Below are 19,046 nucleotides of genomic sequence, written 5' to 3'. Positions count from 1 at the left end.
AAAGCATTCTGCATCTACAGTTTTAGATCATTGACCATAGTGTTCTAGTAGTCTCACAATATTGATCTGCATTGATCATCCATATCAAATCACCTTTGACGATTTAAGTGTTCATTTTTCCCATGTGCTGTTAGAGAATGGAACAGTACAGAAGTAGTTAAAAGCTGGTTCAATGAACCATCTGCCAGGTACTTAATTGTGCATTGCAGAGTAACCATGATTAATAAAGGCATTACCATGTCAAAAATATCAGTGCTACAGGCATTACCTACTTTTTGTGTGGGTCAGACAGATGCCATTTCATAGTATAAACATGTGTTGTATGTCGAAGTGCTAATGTTTTTCTGAGGGAAAGTGATGAATAGATTGGTAAATCTCCCAAAAAGTAAAGTATGATGCCAAAACAAAGTGTTTTTAAGAAACATGAGTTTCATGGTAATAGATTCTCGAATAAAGGAAAAGTTGTGTTCAACATGTGGCTTGTGAAGTTGCAGGCAATGAAATACAGGCAAACTCATCAGTATCTAGAGAAACACCAATTAGTGCTTCAAAGATTAAAATAAAATGTTGTGATACACATTTTTTCAAAACAAAAATGATCTAAATGATAGGTTAGGTTATAGCCTGACAGATTTACAGATCCTAACAAAGGTATTAGGTGAATAGGTGTGTTGTAAAATATGTGGATGGTAAGTTAGTTTACTTGAAGACGGTGACGTATCAAGTGGACTAGCCAGGAAACTTATTATTAATTGTGCCAGTTGTAAATATACTAATTCATTTTGGAATTCTGATAAGTGTAAAGATAATTATTTTGAATTAAATGTTAGGTGGTTATATGGATTGAGAGCTATTGGCAAAGGACACACTGCAGCAGAAACAATGTGTGCTGTGATGAATATGCCACGCCCACCTTGTAAAATTGACAAGTATGCAGGACTTATTGGAGTTGCTGTGGAATCTGTTGCATGTGAGTCAATGAAGGGTGCTGCAAACGAAGCTGTTGAAATAAATGATGGTATGACTGACACACCACTAGCTTTTGATGGCATTTGGCAGAAGCACGGCTACAGTTCTAAGAATTTTGTTGCTGTGGTGACCAGTGTGGATACTGGAAAGGTAATAGATTTCCAGGTTTTAACCAAACATTGTTATAAGTGTAAACCAGGGAATGAAGAAGGGCATATCTCTGACAGAAATTATGAAGGAACAAGTGGTGGTATGGAGGCCTCTGCATCTATTGAAATATTTAGTCGATCTGTGAACTAAAGGGGAGTGTGTTACACTAAGTTTTTAGGTGATGGAGACTCAAAAGCATATAACAGTGTGGTAGCTGCTCAGCCTTATGGTGAGAAGATTATCACAAAACTGGAATGTGCTGGTCACATCCAGAAGAGAAAGGGCAACAGGTTGAGGAAGTTGAAACAAAGTTTGAGAGACAAGAAACTTTCTGATGGTAAAACGATAAGAGGCAGGCTGGCAGACAAAATGATTGATGAACTACAGCAGTATTATGGGATGGCCATTAGAAATAATACTAAGGATTTGTTGAAACTGAAGCAGGCAGTATGGGCTACCTTCTTCCACAGACTGTCAACTAATAAAAAACCAGTACACCACCTTTGCCCTCCTGGACCTGATTCATGGTGCAATGCCCAGTACTCAAACACTTCATACAGCCATAAACATTCCGTCCCAGCAGCAGTCACGGATATCATAAAACCCATTTACAGAGACCTGCCAAATCCTGAATTACTGAAGAAGTGTCTGTATGGTCAGACTCGAAATCCCAATGAGTCATTCAGTAATCTTATACAGACTCACTTACCGAAAAATGTTTTTGTTGGAATGAAGAAACTAAGTGGGGGTTCAGTGATGCTGTTATTGCTTTTAATGATGGTAACATTGGTAGGGCCAAAGTGTTCCAGCATATGCGAATTAATCCTGGAGAAAACTGCATCAGAGAACTTGAACTGATGGACAAGGTTCGCATTGATACAGCAGAGTATGCACCACAGTTGGCCACTAAGGAAACCAGAAAGAAGAAAAAACTTGGATAAAGATCAAGAGGATGACATACAGTATGGGGCAGCATGCTTCTGAGTGACTAGAAATAAAAAATTAAGCATATATTAAGTGAGTTACAGTCTTTTGAAACTTGAGAAGACATTCCTGAAAATTTACATTTTCTGCTGCATTTTTCCCTAAATCTCAGAAACCACTTCGAGTAGAGTATTTAAATTTTCAGGGAGTAATAACATACAAATCCTGAGTCTAATAAACTAAAAAAGAACATAATGTTATATATAATTAAAATTATTTAGGATAACATACAAAAAAGGTACACATAATTTTAACTGTGTAATTAAAAAACTGTATTTCCGAAAACAGTGACTGAAATACAATTATTGTAGTTCAGCAGACTCAGAATATACTGTTTAATGTCCTGCAAAAGTTTCATGTCAATGGCTATATTGGTTCCTGAAACGCAGGGAAGCCAAGTCACTAAATTTAACATTGTCAGTACAGGGAGTTCCAACTATCCTTAAGTGCATGCAACGCTTATTCTCAGTACACCAGTCCTCCGTGGTCCTGATGGTCTGACTGAAGTATGACATGGCACAACTGCAAAGGATACAGTAGACACGTACCTTATGTAAACCAAGATCATCCTTTACACATCATAAAAGGGCCCTGATCTTAGATGGTGATCAAAAAATAAACTTAACTTAATGCTTCAACACAACATGGTCTACCCCATTGGAATTCCTACCTACCTACGGCAAAATATTATAGACTTTGGTGCTAACTCCTTATTTTCATCACTCACCTGATTCAAGGTTGGTGGATAGCATAACACGTGTCTGATCTGTTTTCCACTACAACTATTCTCGCAAAAAGTGATTTTGGGGTGGGCCTACTCAGCTGACAAACTTTCCAGGTCTGAGGTGTCTTGGCCCTATGAACCAAGATGCAGATTGCCACTTCATTCTGAGCCATATGGTAAAAACTATTAGAATGAAGACGCGAATTGATCTGAGTTGGTTTCCTCTAAATGGCATTTCCCAACATACCATCAAGATTCCTCTTCGCCATAACATCAAGAAAGGGAAGGCTATAATCCTTTTCCACATCCACCGTGAAGTGAACACTTGCAAGAATTTAATGAAGTTGTTTTAAAAAGCCATTTAAATTCTCAGCTCCATGAGGCCAAACAACTAAAGTATCATCTACATATCTGAAACGCCCGCCCCCGGTAGCTGAGTGGTCAGCGCAACAGACTGTCAATCCACAGGGCCCGGGTTCGATTCCCGGCTGGGTTGGAGATTTTCTCTGCTCAGGGACTGGGTGTTGTGTTGTCCTAATCATCATCATTTCATCCCCATCGACGCGCAAGTCGCCGAAGTGGCGTCAAATCGAAAGACTTGCACCAGGCGAACGGTCTACCCGACGGGAGGCCCTCGTCACATGACATTTCATTTCATTTCATATCTGAAACAGTATGTAGGTTTCAATGTCACTGACTCTAATGCATATCCCTCGAAATCTTCCATAACCAGATCAGCAATAACAGGTGACAAAGGGCTCCCTGTCGCAACTTCATCATCCATTCACATGATCACTCATTGAATAAAATGTGACTGACATTTACGCTCAACACACCAATCCACCATGGTCTTGATGGTAAAGTTAGTGAAGTCCACCCATGTTGAAACAGGTTCTTTAATTCGACCTAACCTCAACTGACCATAACAAATCAGACAGAGGAATGCGAATCAGGAGAGAGATTACATCAAAATCACAGTCATTCAAATGCTATCCACCATCCACCGAACCAATGCAATATTCTTGTCCACCCCTACTCCATCCCTGTTCCCAACCCTTGCCTCTAGGATCATATGCCCACAACAGACCTAGATGCAAGACTGTCCCATAAATTCTCCTACAACCATTTACTCCAGTCCAGCCAAAAGCATTGCCTATCCCATCAAAGGCAGAGCTACCTTTGAAAGCAGTCATGTGACCTGCAAACTACACTGCAATCGCTGTGCTGTTTTCTATGTGAGCATGGCAACTGACAAGCCATCTGTCCACACGAATGGCCACTGACAAACTGTGATAAACAGACAGCTAGACCACCTTGTTGCTGAACATGCTGCACACACAACACACTTCCTGTCAATGAGTGCTTCACAGCCTGTGCCATGTGGATCCTTCCCACCAACACCAGCTTTTCTGAATTGCGCAGGAAGGATCTCTTTCTGCAAGATATACTATGTTCCCGTAACCCCCCTGCCCCCCAACCTTCACTTGTCTCTGTCCTTCACCCACCTATAACTTTCCCTCTCCCACTACAGCATGACACAGCCTTCTATTCCACTAATGTGCCCACAAGACTTTTTCCCCCTCTTCTGTTTCTCTCCTCTCTCTGTCATTCTCCCCCCCCCCCCCCCCCTTCCCAACCTCCCGGCTGCACCTAGCAGCTACACCTTCCGCCACTCCTACCCTACTATCCTTCTCACTACCCTGTCCCAGCCTCTTCCTTAGCCTCACCACTCACAGACTACTACTCCAAGCAGGCACAGTTGCTACATGTAGTCCAGCCTCAGCGGCCAGAGACAGTGGCCGTGTGTGTGTCTGTGTGTGTGTGTGTGTGTGTGTGTGAGAGAGAGTGAGAGAGAGAGAGAGAGAGAGAGAGAGAGAGAGAGAGTATTTTCTACTTTAGAAGAAAGAGTTTTGGTCAAAAACTCAAATGTATACAAGTCTTTTTGTTCTGTCTGTCAGCAACTCAATGCCTCTTCTTAATGGTGATTAGCAACCTATCCTTTTCATAATATAATTGTTACACCTAGGTATTAGTATGAACTGACCGATTCTAACTGTGACACACAGGATACTAAGTTTTGTTTTGTTTTAATTTCCAAAGAACAATGTTTTACGTGTCTGAAAATTGCCAATATTTGCACCACTGCCAAAGTCTGAGGTTACCTTGTCTGCAAAATCATTTGGATACAACATGAACAGCATGTGTCCCAATACACTTCGATGGGGCGCACCTGAAGTTACTTCTACATCTGTCAATGATTCTCCATCCAAGATGAGATGCTGTGTCCTCTCCAGAAAGAAATTCTAAATCCAGTCACAAATAAGTGTGTGTGTGTGTGTGTGTGTGTGTGTGTGTGTGTGTGTGTGTGTGTGTGGTATTGAGTCAAATACCTTTCTGAAGTCAAGAAACGCTGCAGCTACATGACCACCTTCATCTGTAACTTTCAGCATGCCATGTGAGAAGAGTGCAAGTTGAGTTTCACATGATCAATGTTTTCGGAATCCATGATGGCTGGCACAGAGGATATCATCCTGCTCAATATACCACTTTACATCTGAGCTCAGAACATGTTTTAAGATTCAACTTTCCCAGGCAAGGTCAACTACTATGGCAAATTTCTCCCAGATGCTGTAAAAATTTTGTACTCACTGAAATAGCTCAAGACGAAGGGCATCAAGTTCAAGTGGTCTATGTCATAAACTGGCAGACATCTGTTCCCAGTCTGGTTACTTTTATGCCAGGTAAGCAACTTACGCTCATCACCACTGCCTCTATAGTGTGGTACTGTTTCTCTGTCTCTAGTAAGTACTTCAGCAGTATGAATCACCCAGTTGCTATTAGGTGACAAACCCATCAGCAGCTCGGTTGAAGTACCCTCAAAGCAAAAAGGAGGCTGGCCACAATATAATTATGGCATTTGGAAGTTTTATGGGTACATTTACAGAACAAAGGTCCATTAGAGTGGACCATAAGTTGCTGAATTTATTATATGCCCTGCAGTTCCTGTTAAAAAATGCAAGAAACTGCAACATTGGACTCTTTTCTATATTTCTGTATTTCCAACTTGTCACACATCTCGGAAGAATTTCCCATTGCAGCCCACATGGTAATCCAATTTACAATGAAAGATTATCTGCTGTTTTGTCTGTTCGGATTGGGTGATCTGATTATGTGCTAAAACAGATGGATGCAAATTCCACGTTTGTATCTCACTGCACAACAGGTTCAACATCCACTACGGGATCCTCTTATTGGTAACAGAGGATGATCAATTCTGCCTCCACTTCAGTGATGGATCATACACTTGCTCCATAAACTGCAATGGGTGATGATGTGAATGAAGTCCCTAGCAACACCAGTTACTTGCTACAGATATATTCTTAAACTGACTTCATGGGCCAGTTCAAGGTAGCAATGTGGCTGTTGGCGATTGACATTCTCTATAGTTTACCTTTCCCCCCAAGTTCACATCCACCAATTGCAATGTGTTCTGGGCTTTGACTAACATTTTTGTCATTATGGGAATACTCCCATATCATATACTCCGACAATGGTCCTGAGTTTGTATCCTCACAATTCAAAGATTTCTGTGTGGAGAATGGCATACACACCAGTCCCACCTAGTGTGTCATTCAGAAAGGAAGTGGATGGGCAGGACTTCTAAAGCACAAGTGAAGTCCACAAAATGTTACGACTTCCAAGGAAGCCTGTGCTGGAACTCACTACTTATAAGTATACTTAGCTAACAGCTGCAGCAGAACGGAGTTCCTATGTGGTGCAGACATCAGCCTGCCTGGCCATATTTCACAGAGGACACAAGGTGCTGCTACAAGGATAGTGAGCACTGGGGAAAGGGAGGGGGGAGGCTGTGCCATTAGGACCTCCAGTCCTGGCACCATCGGCCCACCACAACAGCCAGAGATACCAATGAAGATGGATATACTTTGGTTCTTGTCAAAGCTTTGACTAATACCAAACTGCTATTCACAGGTTTACACTGACTGACTTTTCCTTTTCTTTCTGAATTGGTTTACAATCTGTATTCAATATGGTAAAGGATGGACAGCATGAAACCTGTTGATGACTCATGTCTCTAATATTCAGAAATTATTTACGAGCCATTTTGCTTTTCCACTTGCTCCCAAGAACATAGGATGGATAGGGCTTCATGTTAGTTGCAGTCTAGCTGCACTCAAAAGTATTCCTACTTGGTATTAGTTGGGTGTTAATTGGTGCTGACTGGAACTCTGATGGTCCCAATGGGCTACGTTCAGCAACTGCTACTTACATTGCAAGCTCAGGGATTGTGTACACATGACACTCTATCTGAGCCTTGAATACTGTTGTGATGAGATCGGAAGAAGCAAGAAAAGAAAGGATATTAGAAATTACACAAAATTACGAGATGAAAAGACCTAGAATGATTTTATTATATGGCTTTGCATTATATCACACACAATTTTCTAAATGTGTATTTAACATGCGTACCTTAATACTACAAACATACGGCTTCTCTCCAGAGTGTATCCTGAGATGGTTCTTAAAATTTGTTGCAGATGCAAATGCTCTTGTACATCCTTCAACATTACAAACATAAGGCCGTTCACCAGTATGTGTTCTCACATGCACTTTTCGTATATTAGATGTAGTAAAGGAGCGTCCACAACCAGCAACTGGACATGTGAACGGGCGTTCCCCTGAAAAGACAAAATGTTCATATAAAACAATAACCACCTCAAGTCCCACCAAATATAAACATAAAGTAATCAGCTTTTTGTATATCATGAACAACAGGAAAACAACAATGAATGAGCAATAAAAGTTCTTGAGGACGAGATTTAAGATTCTTGAAATTAGTATTTGGAATGAGATTACATTATCAGAATGACAACCGTGTAGATGAAATCTCACAATAACTTTAACATGCCCATAGCTAAGTACTTCAGAAATGATGACTTCTTTGCAATTTTTTACCATACCAACATTAAAGATAACTGATCGAACACCCATCATCTCACATCTATCTTCTTTCCTAGATACAATTAAGTTAAAGGCAGTTGGTCTTTGCTCATACCATATATCACACTCAAGGTACAGCTTCATCTTTCTTTTCTGGCACTATGGCCCATGGAGGGACCTGGCTTTGTTGAAGACCTGTCTCCTCTAGTCACTTCTTGACTCTGCCAAACTTCTCCAGTTCTGCACACCTAATCTTCTCAGAACTCTCTCTACATCTTCCACTCATCAAAGTTTTGGTCTCTCCACAGAGTTACTGTCTGGCTCTGTAGACAGCACCTTCGTTGGCACCCGCTGTTCCTTGATTCTCGCACATCATGTCCAAACCACTGCAATCTCATTCTGTTTACACCTATGGTGATCGGTGGGTTTTTATACAGTCCATACAGTTCTGCATTGGTCCTAATTCTCCAAGCACCATTATCACATGTTTCCTTGTACATCTTCCACAATGCTTTACATCTGTCAACTACGATGCACAATAACATTTACTGTCTCAATAATAGTACAGGTTAATTAATATCAAGTAATTCTGCTACAGACTAGAGCGAACAAAAAGCAAAATAATGTTTACCCGTGTGAGTACGTAAGTGCTTCTGAAGGTCTCCAGAAGTTTTGAAGGCTTTCTTGCATGTGTCTTCAGGACACCTGTAAGGCTTCTCACCAGTGTGTGTACGAATATGGGCTTTCCGACCATAGCCTGTTGCAAATGCTTTATCACAACCTCGAACAGTGCAACGGAATGGCCTGTCTCCTGTGTGTGTTCGTTCATGAACCTGAAATAATTGAAGCCATGCATTCATTTAAAATAAACAATCTTGTTTCTCTCTCTCTCTCTCTCTCTCTCTCTCTCTCTCTCTCTCACACACACACACACACACACACACACACACACACACACACACACACACACACACACAGATATATATATATATGGTTATAATAGAGGGAAACATTCCACGTAGGAAAAATATATCTAAAAACAAAGATGATGTGACTTACCAAATGAAAGTGCTGGCAGGTCGACAGACACACCAACAAACACAAACATACACACAAAATTCAAGCTTTCACAACAAACTGTTGCTCATCAGGAAAGAAGGAAGGAGAGGGAAAGACGAAAGGATGTGGGTTTTAAGGGAGAGGGTAAGGAGTCATTCCAATCGTGGATGGATATGTGTGTGTGTGCGCGAGTGTATACCCGTCCTTTTCTCCCCCTAAGGTAAGTCTTCCCGCTCCCGGGATTGGAATGACTCCTTACCCTCTCCCTTAAAACCCACATCCTTTCGTCTTTCCCTCTCCTTCCTTCTTTCCTGATGAGGCAACAGTTTGTTGCGAAAGCTTGAATTTTGTGTCTATGTTTGTGTGTGTGTCGACCTGCCAGCACTTTCATTCGGTAAGTCACATCATCTTTGTGTGTGTGTGTGTGTGTGTGTGTGTGTGTGTGTGTGTGTGTGTGTATATATATATAAAACCATATTTTGACCTGTGATAACATTTACATCTCCATATGTACTCTGCAAGCCACTACACTTTAGGCTACTGCTCAGTAATCCCTTTCCTGTTCCATTTGCAAATGGTGCTAGGAAAGAAATGGCTGTCTGTATGTTTCTATATAAGCTTGGATTTCTCTTATTTATCTTTGCAGTCCTTATGTGAGATGTACGCTGGTGGCAGTAGGAAGATTCTTAGTCTGTTGCAAATGCTGGCCCTCTAAACTTTCTCAATGGAGTTTTGCTGAAGGAATACCTTCTTCCCTCCAAGGCTTCCCATTTGAGTTCACACATTTCCATAATACTCACATGCTGATAGAACTGGCCAATAATAAGTCTAAGAGCAGATCTCTTGAATTGTTTCAGTGCCTTCCTTTAACCTGACTGGTGGAGACCCCAAACACGTGAGAAGTACTCAAGAATGTGTAACACAAGTGTCCTATACTCTGTCTTCTATATAAACAAACTTTGCTTTCCTAAAATCCTCTCCCAGTAAAGCCAAGCTGAACACTCACCTTCCCCACAACAAACCCAACATGCTCATTCCATTTCAGGTTGTTTTGCAATGTCTGTGTCAAGCAGCACACTACTAATAGCATATCTGAACATCATAGGATTGTTTTTCCTACTCAACTGCATTAACTTACATTTTCCTACTCGTACAGCACTCTCCAATTTCATGAAACAAAATAAAAATCCTGTAAAGTCATCCTGTATTTCCCTATGTTCACTTAAAGATGACACATTCCAGTGTACTACAGCATCATAAGCAAATAGTTGCAGACTGCTGCTCACCCTATCCTGTCACACTTCCCTGGGACATTCCTAATGATATCCATATAAACAGTGAACGCTCACTATCCATGACAATATACAGGGTTCTATTATTTAAAAAGTCTTTGAGCCACCCCAGTATGTGAGAATCTTTTTTGTACACTTGTACCTTCATGAACAGTCTGCAGTATGGCACAGTGCCAAATGCTTTCTGGAAATCTAAAAATAGCTACACACATAACATTTCTCCATTATGATTAACAAGTAAGCAGCCGACCACCCTGGTGCAATGGAAAAATTCAACACAGCATAAAGCCGTAATGACAGTCATGCAACTCTCAATGAAGAATGCTTTCAGAATTATTTCACAAGAAACTCTTGTAACATTTATACGAATGATTAGCAGTGCAAGGAATCTCCAGTATGCATACTCAGTCTCACAGGAAACACAAAACAAATGCAAACATCAGTGTAACCGTACATAGTTTTTACATGTTCCTTGAAAAACACTAACAGACTGGACGTGTAAATAAACTTTCAAGAATTGTCTCAGAACTTGAAGTTTATTGAATACTTTCATACATCAGACTAAAATTCTTCAAAATAGGTGCCTTGAGAATCCACACACCACTGCTAACGAGATTTCAACTGCTAGTAAGCTCCCCTGGAACTCCTTAACCAGAATGCTGTTCTGAATCCTCACCGAAGCCTTTTGGACTGCTGCAATGCAGTCAAACTGCTTATCTTTCAGGTCTCTCTTCATTCAGGGGAAAAAAAAGAAATCACTGGAGGCAAAGTCAGGGCTATAGGCTGGCTGCGGTAGGATTGCCATGTTGAACCAGGTCAAAACTTCAGTGACAGTGAAGCAGGTGTGAACAGTCACATTGTCATGGTGTAGTACCCAGTCGTCTTTCTTCTCTCGGCACACTTGATCCCTCAAACGGCGGACCACTCCAGAATAATACTGACCATTGACAGTGTGTCCGGCAGGCACAAACTCTTTGTGGATCATTCCTTTTGCACCAAAGAAAGCAATAAGCATGCTTTCACACGTGACTTCCTCATGCGGGCTTTCTTCGGCTTTGGTGATACGGAGGTGTGCCGCTCCAAGTTCTGCCTCTTCAACTCTGGATCGTATTCAAAGAGCCAGGTCTCTTCACTAGTAACCACTTCGTCCAAAAATTAGGTTCGGTTTGCAAACGTTCAACCATTTCCTGTGAAACAGCCAAGTGCTGCTTCTTCTGTTCATATGAGAGCACTTTAAGGACAAGTTTTGTGCACACTTCTCTCATCATTATATCTTCTGTCACTGGCTGAAACAGTTTGGTGATTCAAACCCATTTCATCTGCAAGCTTTCTGATGTTGAGATGTCGATCACTGTTTAAAACTTGATTCACTTTGGCCAGATTTTCATCAGTCCTGCTTGTTGAAGGTCTTCCACAGAGTTCATCATCCTCCAAGTTATCATGGCCATTTTTGAACCTCTTGTGCCACATGAAAATCACAGCATGTGACAAGGTGTATTCTTTATAGGCCTCTTGAATCATTTTGAATGTTTCCATACTGGTCTTTCCCAGTTTTACACAAAAATTTGATTAAACATCGCTGCTCCAAGAGCCGCTGCATTTCAGACACTCCAATTTCTTGATGATGTTTTGAAACGGACACTCCCTAAACTTTCAATGTTTTGACTCCAGAATTTTGCCAGCGAATGCCAATGCTTGGCTCACTTAGCCAACAGCCCTCACCACCCGCTGCAGGTGGTGAGACTGGTCTGCACGCACACCGCTACTCAGGAAAAAATCAGTCTTGAAACTTTATTTACACACTCTGTCACTCAGATTTGATTATGGACACCTTAATAGTTTATAACACAACAGACACTACAGTCACTTAATGAATGTAAGTGCAGAATATTACACGAAACTTATCAAGGATTACTTGCTAATTACCTACTATGAAGTATGACAACCAACACAGCCAACTGATAGTACATACATTAGGTTATTTTTCTGGGATGAGTTTGAATACAACCTCTTGGTAAAAATGCTGTCCTTGTGCATTCAGCCACATTATCGCAAAGTATTCCACCTTCTAGCCTGATGCGAATCATCAGCCTCCTAGGTGTCCCTCCAAGTGAGGAAAAAGGAGAAAGTCACTTGGTGCGAGGTTGGGACCACAGCAGGTGGGGGGGTGGTTGACGATGGCCCAGCGAAACTACTTCCACAGCATTGTGGTCTTCTTGGTTGTATGAGGTTATGCTTTGCCATGAAGGAAGATGATGTCCTCAGTTGGAAGTAATGGGTATTTCCTCCTGACTACTTTCAGCAATCATGTCCAGGTCTTACAGTATCAATCAGTGGTCACTGTCTTCCCTCTTTCCAAAAACTCCACGAGTGTGACACAATGTCCCAAAACATTGTGGCTATCACCTTCCTGCAGATGGCGGTCACCTCAAACTTCTTTGCCTTTCTGCAGAGGAGGTGTGTTTCTACTCCACTAATGACCACTTACTGTTGGGAGTGTAGTGATGGATCCATGTTTTGTCACCCATGATACTGCTGTGAGGGAAACTGCCCCTTCCATGGAGAACCATTGCAAAAGTTACAGGTTTATCCTTGTGCACTTCTCCTTGTGTTGGTTGCTCAAATTTCATGGAACCAGTTAGCAAAAACCTTTCCAGCATTGCAGAATATCATGAACAATGCGACAAATGCTTCCCAACGACATTCCCAATTCCACCATCACATGCCATAACATGGTCCTTCCATTGTCCTGAATCAGCTCCACCATGCAAGCTGTGCTCAAATCTGTTAATGCCATTCTCAGTCAGCCATGGTAATTCTTGTTGGTGACATTTTCTCTAGTGGTAATGAACTTCGACACCATTCTTTGACATACTGACATGACATTAGTCTATCTGTGAACCTCTACAAGCTACCAATGGATTTCAGACATGGTTACATGTTCTGCCCACAGAAATTGAATAACTAAGCAGATTCCTTTGAGAGCAGTTTTCCAAATGAGTCACCTACAACTAGTGCTGTATGTGACAGATCCCTGAAACTGCACAGCTGCCAACCACATGTATCAGGATTACCTCAAATTACTAATTTCATCGTAAGAGATAAAAATCTAGGAATATCAGCCTTGTAACCTTAGTTTCCGATCACTTCTCGTATCTTAGAACAGGTATAGGAACAGATTTTCTATAATGTTTACTACTTTGAAACAGTTTTACAGAGTGCTGCTAATTTCTAAAAGTTTTCTTAAGATTCTGTGGCAATGTAATTGACCAAAATTGGATTTCCATATGATTGGGGCACTCAGCAATCAAACTAGAAATATAAAAACTATAGACTAAAACTAATAAGTTACTCTCCATTTATAAGACCTCATCACCAACTCAATCACAATTTTAATTTTAACTAAGTTGTTCACTTCATATTTAATTGATACCAAGCAAATGGCTATCTTAAATAGCTGATGCATCTCTCATGATGAATCTCCTTCTGAATGGGGACAAATTACTACTGGCATTCAATAGGGTTCAATTGTGGGAACACTCCTGTTCTTGCAGTATGTAAGTGGCCTTCCATGTTATACTGATAAAACAGAAATTGTGCTCTTTGCAGATGATGCAATAATCATATTCAAGCCCAACAGTACTGCAACAACAGAATGAACAATGAATGAAATTCTCAAAGACAATATTGATTGGTTCATGGTAAAAGGCACCTTTCTTTCTTACTAAAAGAAGAAGAAGAAGGAGAAGAAGAAGAAGTAGTTCATACAATTCTGCACAAGGTAAGGTGTATCATTATCAATAACAATGCGGTAAGGGGAAAGAAAATATATATAACTGGTTGCATAAAATTCCTGGGTCTGCATATTGATCATAACTTGAATTAGAAATAACATATTATCAATCTTTTCAAAAGCCTGAGTTCAGCAACATTTGCTCTAAGTGCAATTGCTGGTTTTGTTGATGAAGGCATCAGAAAATTAGCTTATTTTGTTTACTTTCATTTCTTGGTGTCATATGGGAAAATTTTCTGAGCCAACATACACAAAGTATTCATTATACAGAAACATGCCATAAGTATAATATCTGGTGTTCATCGTTGAATTTCATGCAAACAGCTGTTTAAAACATAACACGAGACTACTAACAATACCCTTACATACATTTATTCTCTTATGAGATTTGTCTGAACGAATCTGGCATTATTTGGAAATAATAATGTCATACATCAATACAACACCAGGAACAAAAATAGCCCCCATCATCCACCACTTAACCTCAGTCTTGTGCAGGAAGGAAGAAAGCACACAGACATAAAAATATCTACATGAAATATATTCACAGTTGTAAATGTGAACAACCTACAGCTGTATAATGGAATGACAACATTGAAAATTTGTGCTGGACCAGGACTCGAACTTGGATTTCCCACTTGTCACAAACGACCACCTTAACCATTTCAGCTATCTGAGCATGCTTTACAGCAAGACCCAAACTTCCATATGTCGTCATCCATGTGTAAACACCTGCACTTGTACATTCATTATGTATATTCCCGTACAGGGGAGACATTTTAACTAAAAGTCACTTTCCAGCATTGCAGAATATCATGAACAATGCATATATATATATATATATATATATATATATGAAAGCGCTGGCAGGTCGATAGAAACACAAACAGACACATACATACACACAAAATTCAAGCTTTCGCAACAAACTGTTGCCTCATCAGGAAAGAGGGAAGGAGAGGGAAAGACGAAAGGATGTGGGTTTTAAGGGAGAGGGTAAGGAGTCATTCCAATCCCGGGAGCGGAAAGACTTACCTTAGGGGGAAAAAAGGACGGGTATACACTCGCGCGCGCGCGCACACACACACACACACACACACACACACACACACACACACACACACACACATATCCATCCACACATATACAGACACAAGCAGATATATATATAATAGAGGGAAACATTCCACGTGGCCACGTGCGAGTGTATACCTGTCCTTTTTTCCCCCTAAGGTAAGTCTTTCCGCTCCCGGGATTGGAATGACTCCTTACCCTCTCCCTTAAAACCCATATCCTTTTGTCTTTCCTTCTCCTTCCCTCTTTCCTGACGAGGCAACCATTGGTTGCGAAAGCAGAATTTTGTGTGTATGTTTGTGTTTGTTTGTGTGTCTATCGACCTGCCAGCGCTTTTGTTTGGTAAGTTTCATCATCTTTCTTTTTATATATATATATATATATATATATATATATATATATATATATATATATATATATATATATGTGTGTGTGTCAACTGTGAACACATTACATGCATTTTACTATAGCTTCAGTGGCCACAGTGCACCTTCCTTTGAACATTGTTACACTGCAATACCGCATAAAAATATCTAACCACCTTCCTTGAGCTTCGGTGCTGTTTTAAAAACAAACTGAAATTATTTCTATTTAACAACTTCTAATTCATAGATGAATTTCTATGTGAACAGTGCATATGTGGTTGGGTTACAATTGATAAATTTTGTTGTAGATGAAGAGTCATTTACATCTAAATCACTACTCTGCTATTCATGTTTAAGGGCTTGGCACCCTTTTCACAGGACCACTTTCTGACTATTTCTCGACTGTTCCACTACTATACAGCATGTAAGAAAAATGAACACTTACATCCTTCTGTGTGAGCTCCGATTTATCTTATTTTATTATGGGGTCATTTCTCCATATATAGATGGAAGTCAAAAAAATATTTTTACATTTACAGGAGAGGTTGGGTAGGAAGAGCAACTTGTAATTTCCGATATAGTATTACTAGAGTCCCACTTGACACAGTCAAGTCATTTAAATATCTGGGCATAACATTACAAAGTGATATGAAATGGAACGACCATGTGAAAACTGCAGCAGGAAAGGTGAATGGTCAACTTTGGTTTATTGGGAGAATTTAAGGAAAGAACGGTTCACCTGTAAACGAGACCACATATATGACGCTGGTGCGACATATTCTTGAGTACTGCTCGAATGTTTGGGATGCAAACAGGGTCAGATTGAAGGAACACATTGAAACAATTCAAAGGTGGGCTGCTATATTTGTTACCAGTAGGTTCGAACAACACGTGTTACGGAGATGCTTTGGGAAGTCAAATGGGAATTGAGGGTATTTAGAGGACTGGCATTTGAAGTTGACTGCCAAACAATTCTACCGTCACCAACATACATTGCACATAAGGACCATGAAGATAATATACAAGAAATTAGGGCTCCTACGAAGGCATATAGACAATTGTTTTTCCCTCACTCTTTTTGCGAGGGGAATAGGAAAGGAAATTACTAGTAGTGGTACAGAGTGCCCTCTGCCATGCACCGCACAGTGACTTGCAGAGTATCTGTGTGGATGTAGATGTAGAAAGTTGGAAATTGGAATTTTGTATAAAGAACTCGCCGCAGTTAAAAGTACCTTCGTTCTAATGATTGCCAACCCAGCTCGTGTACCATACTCGTGACGCTCTCCCTCCTGTTTTGCATTAATACAAAACGAGTTACCCCTCTTTGAACTTTTTCAATGTCCTCCATCAATCGTATCATGTAAATATCCCATACCATGCGGCAAAATTCTACCAGAGGATGACAATCATTTTTCTACCAGAGGATGACAAGCGTAGTGTAGGCAATCTCTTTAGTAGATTTGTTACTTCTTCCAAGTATTCTGCCAATAAAACACAGTGTTTGGTTCCAATTTAAGTTGTTCATTATTGTAATTCCTAGGTGTTTAGTTGAATCAACAACCTATTTATTGTAAACCTATTTATTGTAAAACCTAAAGTTGATTCTTTTTAGTACTCATGTGCGGTTCCTTTCAATTTTTATTGTTTGGAGTCAATTGTCTTTCTTCGCACCATACTGACATCTTGTCTATATAATTTTGTACTTCATATTGATATTCTTATAACTATACTTAGGCAGTAAAGCGACAGCATCAACTGTAAGCAACCCAAGAAAGCTGTTCACATTAGTCTCCCAAATCGCTTACATATATTAGAAACAGCAGAGGGCCCAGTACAGTTTCTCGGGGAATGCCAAATATCACTTCTGTTTCACTCGATGACTTCGAAATCACAAACCCAGTCACACAATTGAGGCACACAGTTTGACTAGACGCAGCTTATGAGAAATGGTGTCAAAAGCCTTTGAGAAATATAGAAAAATGAAAACTACTAGAGATTCCATGTCAATAGCACTCATTGTATTGTATTGTATTAAATGGGGACCTAGAAATGACAGAGAGGCTTTGTCCCATTGTAGCTCTCAGTGGTTCACAACTCCACAACAAGCCACAGCAGTCCACCCACCCCACCACCACCCCACACCAAACTCAGGGTTATTGTGTGGTCCAGACCCCAGTTGAGCCCCCCGGGAACGTTTCATACCACACAAGTGTAACCTCAAATGTTTGCATGGCAGAGTAATGGTGGCGTGTTTATACGTGGAAACGGTGTTTGCGCAGGTACCCAGATGCAATCGCCGACACAATGTAACTGAGATGGAATAAGGGGAAACAGCCTACATTCGCCGAGACAGATGGAAAACTGCCTTAAAAACCATCCACAGGTTGGCTGGCACACCGGACTCGACACTAATCTGCCGGGCAGATTCGTGCCGGGGACCAGTATGCCTTCCTGTTCAGGAAGCAGCGTGTTAGACCTCACGGTTAGCCAGGCGGGCTCTAACACTCATTACTTTGTGTCAATAAAGGGCTGGTTCTGTTCACAAGAATGATACTCTCTGGATCCATGCCAACCAAGTGTCAATGGAGCATTTTCTTCAAAGTATTTCATATTGTTTGAACACAGCATACAACCCAAAATCTTACCGCAAATTGCCATCAGTGGTACGGATCTATAATTCGGTACATTACTTCTATTTCTTCCCTTGTGTATAGGTGTGATCTATGCAGATTTCCAATCCTTAGGTACAGATTTTTCACCGGACAAGTGGTTGTACATGACTGTTAAATATGAAGCTATTACATTAGTATACTCCACAGTCTGGACCAGAAGACTTGTCTTTATTACATGACTTAGATTGCTTCACTACATTAAGGTTATCACTTCTAAGTGACTACTGTTGGCAGCTGTTCTTGATCTCAGTTCTGAAATTTTTACTGTATCTTCACTGGTGAAGGAATTTTGGATCACTCTTTTAATTAAGCCTACTGTAGTTGCAGTGTCAACAATAATATTGCTGTTCCTATCACATAGTGAAGATATTGATTGTGCATTGTCACTGGTTTACTTTACATATGACCAAAATCTCTTCAGATTTCCTGCCAAATTTTGAGACAGAGTTTCACTGTGTAAATTACTAAAAGCATCTCACATTGAAGTCCACACTAAATTTCAAGCTCCTGTAAAACATCAATAGCAATCTTTTTGCAATATTTTAAATAGCATGCATTTTTGCTGCTTTTGCAACAGAGTCCTAACCTGTTTAGTGTACAATGGAGGATCTGGGTATGAATCCCTCAATTGTCATCAATACATTACAATTTCTCTTAATTAAACCCACACCTGGTGTATGTTTACATTGTTAGTTTGGAAGGAATGGAGACTGTCTCTTAAGAGCCATCAACTGAATTGTTATTTGCTATTTTAAATAGATATTATATTTTGCATTTTTTTCATGGTTTTGGATATTATTATATTCAGTCTCACTTCAATGACCTTGTAGTCATCTAATCCCTGTATCTGTCATGATGCTCCCTATTTGGTCAGGATTGTTTGTTGTCAAGAAGGCTAGTATGTTACTGCAAACATTTACACTTCGTGTTGGCTCCTGAACTGTGCAAAATAATTTTTGGAGAATACATTTAGTAAAATTTTGGACAATTTTTATGCCTACCAGT

At 40.3% G+C, this 19,046-nt stretch overlaps 1 protein-coding gene across 5 annotated transcripts in view; it reads right to left on the bottom strand.

The window, feature by feature from the left end:
- Positions 1-19,046, bottom strand: part of LOC126475530 (zinc finger protein 143-like) — a 125,621-nt gene that overhangs the window by 10,260 nt on the left and 96,315 nt on the right. For all 5 annotated transcript variants that reach the window (XM_050103469.1, XM_050103468.1, XM_050103470.1 and 2 more), the window contains 2 exons: positions 8,418-8,619; positions 7,316-7,524 (listed from right to left, as the gene is read on the bottom strand). In XM_050103469.1, coding sequence (XP_049959426.1) covers positions 7,316-7,524; positions 8,418-8,619 — 411 coding nt within the window. The remainder of the gene's footprint in view (positions 1-7,315; positions 7,525-8,417; positions 8,620-19,046) is intronic.

This window comes from Schistocerca serialis, chromosome 4 (assembly GCF_023864345.2).
Source record: "Schistocerca serialis cubense isolate TAMUIC-IGC-003099 chromosome 4, iqSchSeri2.2, whole genome shotgun sequence".
Taxonomy (NCBI): domain Eukaryota; kingdom Metazoa; phylum Arthropoda; class Insecta; order Orthoptera; family Acrididae; genus Schistocerca; species Schistocerca serialis.
This window is presented reverse-complemented; position numbering and strand designations above follow the sequence as displayed.